At 56.5% G+C, this 7,500-nt stretch overlaps 2 protein-coding genes across 8 annotated transcripts in view; both read left to right on the forward strand.

Annotated features, from left to right (window-relative positions):
• sdcbp2 (syndecan binding protein (syntenin) 2) overlaps positions 1 to 3,006 on the forward strand; it is a 29,759-nt gene extending 26,753 nt beyond the window's left edge. For both annotated transcript variants that reach the window (XM_055165575.1, XM_055165576.1), the window contains exons 8-9: positions 118 to 209; positions 2,847 to 3,006. In XM_055165575.1, the coding sequence (XP_055021550.1) occupies positions 118 to 209; positions 2,847 to 2,901 (147 nt within the window). In that variant the 3' untranslated portion in view covers positions 2,902 to 3,006. The remainder of the gene's footprint in view (positions 1 to 117; positions 210 to 2,846) is intronic.
• Positions 3,007 to 4,780: 1,774 nt separating this feature from the next.
• On the forward strand, positions 4,781 to 5,488 carry LOC129412283 (uncharacterized). 6 transcript variants are annotated; one of them, XM_055165584.1, is made up of 2 exons: positions 4,781 to 4,919; positions 5,040 to 5,488. In XM_055165584.1, the coding sequence occupies exons 1-2, from the start codon at positions 4,840 to 4,842 to the stop codon at positions 5,326 to 5,328; spliced, it is 369 nt and encodes a 122-aa protein (XP_055021559.1). In that variant the 5' UTR covers positions 4,781 to 4,839; the 3' UTR covers positions 5,329 to 5,488. The 6 variants fall into 6 exon arrangements, with proteins under 6 accessions (XP_055021559.1, XP_055021555.1, XP_055021554.1 ...); XM_055165580.1 differs by having other exon boundaries at positions 4,798 to 4,924; positions 4,956 to 5,488; XM_055165579.1 differs by having other exon boundaries at positions 4,799 to 4,932; positions 5,043 to 5,488.
• The last annotated feature ends 2,012 nt before the right edge of the window (positions 5,489 to 7,500 follow it).

The raw sequence follows: 7,500 nt of genomic DNA on the forward strand, positions 1-7,500 counted from the left end.
GCGGGGGGGGGCTGGGGCGGGTTCTAGAGGGGCTCAAGGTTCTGCGGGTGGCGTATGGGGGGTGGGTTCTACACGGGGTGGAGGAGGTCAAACTAAAGTCCTTTTGTGATGTTTCAGGACTCTCAGATTAAAGACATCCTGAGCACGTCTCCCAGCGCCATGACCATCACCATCATGCCCAAGTTCATCTACGAACACATGATCAAGAGGTAAATACTGCCCAGACCGTGCCAGACTGCCCCAGACTGCCCCAGACTGCCCCAGACTGCCCCAGACTGCCCCAAACTGCCCCAGACTGCCCCAGACTGCCCCAGACTGCCCCAGACTGCCCCAGACTACCCCAACTGCCCCAACTGCCCAGACTGCCCCAGACTGCCCCAGACTGCCCCAAAACTGCCCCAGACTGCCCAGACTGCCCCAGACTGCCCCAGACTCCCCGACTCCAGACTGCCCCCTGCCCCAGACTGCCCCAGACTACCCCAGACTGCCCCCAGCTACCCAGACTCCCCAGACTGAGACTGCCCAGACTGCCCAGACTGCCCCAGACTACCCAGACTGCCCCAGACTGCCCCAGACTGACTACCCCCAGACTGCCCCGACTGCCCCAGACTGCCCCAGACTAGACTGCCCCAGACCCCAGACTGCCCCAGACTACCCCAGACTGCCCCAGACTAGACTGCCCCAGACCCCAGACTGCCCCACTGCCCCAGACTGCCCCAGACTGCCCCAGACTGCCCCTGCCCCAGACTGCTACCCAGACTGCCCCAGACTGCCCCAGACTGCCCCAGACTGCCCCAGACTGCCCCAGACTGCCCCGAGACTGCCCCAGACTGCCCAGACTGCCCCAGACTACCCCAGACTGCCCCAGACTACACTACACCAGACTCCCCAGACTCCCCAGACTGCCCCAGACTACCCAGACTACCCCAGACTGCCCAGACTGACTCCCAGACTGCCCCAGACTGCCCCAGACTGCCCCAGACTACACCAGACTACCCCAGACTGCCCCAGAACCCAGACTGCCAGACTACACCAGACTGCCCCAGACTACCCCAGACTGCCCCAGACTACACCAGACGCCCCAGCTGCCCCCAGACTACCCAGACTGCCCCAGACTGCCCCAGACTGCCCCAGACTGCCCCAGACTACCCCAGACTGCCCCAGACTGCCCCGACTACACCAGACTGCCCCAGACTACCCCAGACTACAAGACTGCCCCCAGACTGCCCCAGACTGCCCCAGACTGCCCCAGACTACAACCAGACTACCCCAGACTGCCCCAGACTGCCCCAGACTAGACTGCCCAGACTGCCCCAGACTACCCCACTACCCCAGACTGCCCCAGACTGCCCCAGACTGCCCCAGACTACCCCAGACTGCCCAGACTACACCAGACTGCCCAGACTGCCCCAGACTGCCCCAGACTACCCCAGACTGCCCAGACTACACCAGACTACACCAGACTACACCAGACTGCCCCAGACTGCCCCAGACTGCCCCAGACTGCCCCAGACTACACCAGACTACACCAGACTACCCCAGACTACACCCAGACTGCCCCAGACTGCCCCAGACTGCCCCAGACTGCCCCAGACTACACCAGACTGCCCCAGACTACACAGACTGCCCCAGACTGCCCCAGACTGCCCCAGACTGCCCCAGACTGCCCCAGACTACACCAAACTGCCCACACTACACCAGACTACACCAGACTGCCCCAGACTACACCAGACTACACCCAGACTGCCCAGACAGACTACACCAGACTACCCCAGACTGCCCAGACTGCCCCACTGCCCCACACTGCCCACACTACACCAGACTACACCAGACTACCCAGACTGCCCCAGACTGCCCAGACTGCCCAGACTGCCCCAGACTTACACCAGACTACACCAGACTGCCCCAGACTACACCAGACTACACCAGACTACCCCAGACTGCCCCAGACTGCCCCAACTACACCAGACTGCCCCACACTACACCAGACTGCCCCCACACTGCCCCAGACTACACCAGACTACACCAGACTACACCAGACTACACCCAGACTGCCCCAGACTGCCCCACACCAGACTACACCAGACCCCAGACTACACCAGACTACACACCAGACTACACCAGACTACTGCACCAGACTACCCTACACCAGACTACACCAGACTACCCCAGACTACCCAGACACAGACAGACCACCCAGACTACACCAGACTTGCCCCACACTGCCCAGACTACACCAGACTACACCAGACTACACCAGACTACACCAGACTACACCCAGACTGCCCCAGACTGCCCCACACTACACCAGACTACACCAGACTGCCCCAGACTACACCAGACTGCCCCAGACTACCCAGACTACCCAGACTGCCCCAGACTGCCCCAGACTACCCAGACTGCCCAGACTGCCCCAGACTACACCAGACTGACTGCCCCAGACTGCCCCAGACTACTACACCAGACTGCCCCAGACTACCCCAGACTGCCCCAGACTGCCCCAGACTGCCCCCAGACTGCCCCAGACTGCCCCAGACTGCTACCCAGACTACACCAGACTGCCCCAGACTACCCCAGCTGCCCAGACTACACCAGACTGCCCCCAGACTGCCCCAGACTGCCCCAGACTACACCAGACTACCCCAGACTGCCCCAGACTGCCCCAGACTGCCCCAGACTGCCCCAGACTGCATGCCTGCCCCAGACTGCCCCAGACTGCCCCAGACTACCCCAGACTGCCCCAGACTGCCCCAGACTGCCCCAGACTGCCCCAGACTACACCAGACTGCCCCAGACTGCCCCAGTTGCCCCATGTGGTTCTTGATGTTCTTGTGTTTGTGTTTCAGGATGTCCACTGGTTTGCTGCGGTCGGCCATGGACCACTCTGTCCCCGAGGTCTGAGGAACGAGAGAGATCTGCTCCTCCTCCTCCTCCCTCCATCCCTCCTCCTCCCTCCATCCCTCCTCCATCCCTCCATCCCTCCTCCTCCATCCCTCCTCCTCCCTCCATCCCTCCTCCATCCCTCCATCCCTCCTCCTCCCTCCATCCCTCCTCCCCCTCCATCCCTCCTCCATCCCCTCCATCCCTCCTCCTCCATCCCTCCTCCCCCTCCCTCCACCTCCCTCCTCCCTCCTCTCCCTCCATCCCTCCTCCCCCTCCTCCTCCTCCTCCCTCCCTCCTCCTCCCTCCTCCTCCTCCCTCCCTCCCCCTCCTCCCTCCATCCCTCCTCCATCCTCCAATCCCTCCTCCTCCCTCCATCCCTCCTCCTCCCTCCATCCCTTCCTCCCCCTCCATCCCTCCATCCCTCCTCCTCCATCCGTCCTCCTCCCTCCATCCGTCCCTCCGTCCCCGAGGTCTGAGAGAGAAAAATCTGCTCCTCCTCCTCCGCCCTCTAGTTTACTGTCCCTCTCTCCATCCTCTCCTTCTTCCTCTCTTCTCCTTCTTCCTCTCTTCTCCTTCTTCCTCTCTTCTCCTTCTTCCTCTCTTCTCCTTTACGTTTTAACTTTTAGTCGTTTTACATGTTTTATTTTTTATGTTGAATCTTGTACAAACTTTTCTCTGGCCAAATCCTGCGTCCTGGTTTAGACTTTCACATGCTGTACCCCCCCCCCCCCCCCCCCCCCCCGAGAGACGCACCTGTCCCCCTGCACCTGTCCCCTGCCCCCGAGAGACGCACCTGTCCCCTTGCACCTGTCCCCCTGCCCTTGTCCCTGTACATACAGATTTAAAGCATGTCTGTGGAACTTTTCTGATCGAGCCATAAACCTGAACACGCTCAAAGCACAAAATGTCTGCCGCCAAACGCCGCTGTCTCAAAATGGCCGCCGCTGTCTCAAAATGGCCGCCGCTGTGTGGTTTAAAGTCGGGGATTCTTTCTTCTTTATTTGTCTTTTTCCTCGTTCCCAAATCACAAACACTGAACAGGTTCTAGAGTCGTCCATGTCTGAATCATTTAGAGATCTCTCCTGGGCCCTACTCAAACCCTCCTTACAGTCAGCAGTACGAGCCTGTACGAGGCTCCGCCCCCACAAAACACTGTACACGGCAACTGGACAAACCTGATGTGACGATTTTGGGCGAAAATCAAAACGACAAAAAGAACAGATTTAAACATGACAGGAAATCCCCCACAGTAAACCCCGTCTCTGTGACCCCGTCTCTGTGACCCGCGGGGGTAAACCCCGTCTCTGTGACCCCGCGGGGGCAGATTGGCTCGTGGACTCTGTGTCTCTGTGTGTGAATCTGGTTTATGGTTCAAATCTGACTCAAAGTTTCAAAATGTGGCATTAATTTTGTGTTTAAAGGACGAAAACAAAAGGAAATCTGTGACCAATCATGTTCTGCGTCATGGTGATAGCCCCGCCCCCTCTGTCTGAGGTTAAAAGGGGCGGAGCCTGTGCTGCATTCACAGGGTCAGAGGTCATCAGCAGGTGGCGCTCTCCGGCGTCGGCCCCGCCCCCAGACGGGCCCCCGGCGTCGGCCCCGCCCCCAGACGGGGCCCCCGGCGTCGGCCCGCCCCCAGACGGGCCCCCGGCGTCGGCCCCGCCCGGACGCAGCACGGCTCCGCCCACACTAAGTGCACTTTGACCTGAGGGTCTCGTCATTTCAGTCTGTGTTTGTGCTCAGAGCGACGGCGCCGCCGCCACGAGACCAAACAACCAACGCTGCGCCAAACAGGAAGTGAGTTGAGTTTGTGTAAACGCACGGCTCCTCCCTCTGACTCGACTCACGCCGACGTCACAGAGATCAAACTTCTGGACATTTCCAAACGTCGTCCTGTTTGTGACGGAAACGTGACTATAGCCTGACCTTTGACCTTTGACCTTTGACCCGTCCTTCATGACCCTGGGGTTTGGACTTTCACATTCGTCCTGTTCAGATCTGGACGTGTCTCCCGGCTCACGGGGTCCCCGTGTCCCCTCGCCTCCTCGCCTCCTCGCCTCCTCGCTCCTCGCCTCCTCGCGCCCTCGCTCCTCGCCTCACCACCTCCTCGTGCCCTCGCCTCCTCACCTCCTCATCTCCTCACCTCCTCGCCTCACCGCCTCCTCGCGCCCTCGCCTCACCGCCTCCTCGCGCCCTCGTCTCCTCACCTCCTCGCGCCCTCGTCTCCTCGCCTCCTCGCGCCCTCGCCTCACCGCCTCCTCGCGCCCTCGTCTCCTCGCGCCCTCGTCTCCTCGCCTCCTCGCGCCCTCGTCTCCTCGCGTCCTCGCCACCTCGGTGTCGCCTCCTCGTCTCCTCGTGTCCTCGGCGTGGCGCCCTCGTTGTCGTCTCCTCGCCTCCTCGCCTCCTCGTCTCCTCGTGTCGTGGGCGTGGCGCCCGGCGCTCTGAGCTCAGGTTGGGGGTTAGATTCCTGGACCTGTAGACGAGTTTCTCGCTGTTTGTATCGATGTTCTGAATTTTCTAAGTTTCTGAATCATTTTGTCCTGTACAAAGTTTATATCAAATGGAACGAAAAGAAGTTATGAAACAATAAACTTTCCTCTGTTCACACGTCTCCAGAGTCTGTGTCTAAACCAGGACTAAACCAGGACTAAACCAGGACTAAACCAGGGACTAACCAGGACTAAACCAGGACTAAACCAGGTCTAAACCAGGACTAAACCAGGACTAAACCAGGTCTAAACCAGGGACTAAACCAGGACTAAACCAGGACTAACCAGGACTAAACCAGGACTAAACCAGGTCTAAACCAGGACCAGGACTAAACCAGGACTAAACCAAACCAGGTCTAAACCAGGACTAAACCAGGACTAAACCAGGACTAAACCACCCAGGACTAAACCAGGTCCAGGATAAACCAGGAACTAAACCAGGACTTAAACCAGGAAACCAGGACTAAACCAGGTCCTAAACCAGGACTAAACCAGGTAAACCAGGTAAACCAGGTCTAAACCAGGACTAAACCAGGACTAAACCAGACTAAACCAGGTCTAGGACTAAACCAGGACTAAACCAGGACTAAACCAGGACTAAACCAGGACTAAACAGGTAAACCAGGCTAAACCAGGACTAACCAGGACTAAAACCAGGTCTAAACCAGGTCTAAACCAGGACTAAACCAGGACTAAACAGGACTAAACCAGGTCTAAACCAGGACTAAACCAGACTAAACAGGACTAAACCAGGGGACTAAACCAGGTAAACCAGGTCTTAAACCAGGACTAAACCAGGACTAAACCAGGACTAAACCAGGACTAAACCAGACTAAACCAGGACTAAACCAGGACTAAACCAGGACTAAACCAGGACTAAACCAGGTCTAAACCAGGACTAAACCAGGTCTAAACCAGGACTAAACCAGGACTAAACCAGGACTAAACCAGGTCTAAACCAGGACTAAACCAGGACTAAACCAGGACTAAACCAGGACTAAACCAGAACCAGGACTAAACCAGGACTAAACCAGGACTAAACCTAAACCAGGACTAAACCTAAACCAGGTCTAAACCAGGACTAAACCAGGACTAAACCAGACTAAACCAGGACTAAACCAGGACTAAACCAGGACTAAACCAGGACTAAACCAGGACTAAACCAGGACTAAACCAGGTCTAAACCAGGACTAAACCAGGACTAAACCAGGACTAAACCAGGACTAAACCAGGTCTAAACCAGGACTAAACCAGGACTAAACCAGGACTAAACCAGGTCTAAACCAGGACTAAACCAGGGACTAAACCAGGACTAAACCAGGTCTAAACCAGGACTAAACCAGGACTAAACCACTAACAGGTCTAAACCAGGACTAAACCAGGACGGTCTAAACCAGGACTAAACCAGGACTAAACCAGGACTAAACTAAACCAGGACTAAACCAGGACTAAACCAGGTCTAAACCAGGACTAAACCAGGACGACTAAACCAGGACTAAACCAGGTCTAAACCAGGACTAAACCAGGACTAAACCAGGACTAAACCAGGACTTAACTAAACCAGGTCTAAACCAGGTCTAAACCAGGACTAAACCAGGACTAAACCAGGTCTAAACCAGGACTAAACCAGGACTAAACCAGGACTAAACTAAACCAGGACTAAACCAGGTCTAAACCAGGACTAAACCAGGACTAAACCAGGACTAAACCAGGTCTAAACCAGGACTAAACCAGGACTAAACCAGGTCTAAACCAGGTCTAAACCAGGACTAAACCAGCGTCTAAACCAGGACTAAACCAGGTCTAAACCAGGACTAAACCAGGACTAAACCAGGACTAAACCAGGACTAAACCAGGTCTAAACCAGGACTAAAACCAGGACTAAACCAGGACTAAACCAGGACTAAACCAGGACTAAACCAGGACTAAACCAGGACTAAACCAGGACTAAACCAGGACTAAACCAGGACTAAAACCAGGACTAAACCAGGTCTAAACCAGGACTAAAACCAGGTCTAAACCAGGTCTAAAACCAGGACTAAACCAGGTCTAAACCAGGTCTAAACCACCAGACTAAACCAGGACTAAACCAGGTCTAAACCAGGACTAAACCAGGACTAAACCAGGA

Source organism: Boleophthalmus pectinirostris, unplaced genomic scaffold (genome assembly GCF_026225935.1).
Source record: "Boleophthalmus pectinirostris isolate CB_2022bp ecotype Guang Dong unplaced genomic scaffold, ASM2622593v1 HiC_scaffold_8, whole genome shotgun sequence".
NCBI lineage: Eukaryota > Metazoa > Chordata > Actinopteri > Gobiiformes > Gobiidae > Boleophthalmus > Boleophthalmus pectinirostris.

What these genes read in the sequence shown, in the direction of transcription:
- LOC129412283 (XM_055165579.1), top strand. Translation starts at nt 4,840, where the DNA reads ATGACCCTGGGGTTTGGACTTTCACATTCGTCCTGTTCAGATCTGGAC. An exon ending in GTGTCCCCTCGCCTCCTCGC is followed by an intron (nt 4,933 to 5,042) that starts CTCCTCGCCTCC and finishes TCGCCTCACCGC; the next exon opens with CTCCTCGCGCCCTCGCCTCA.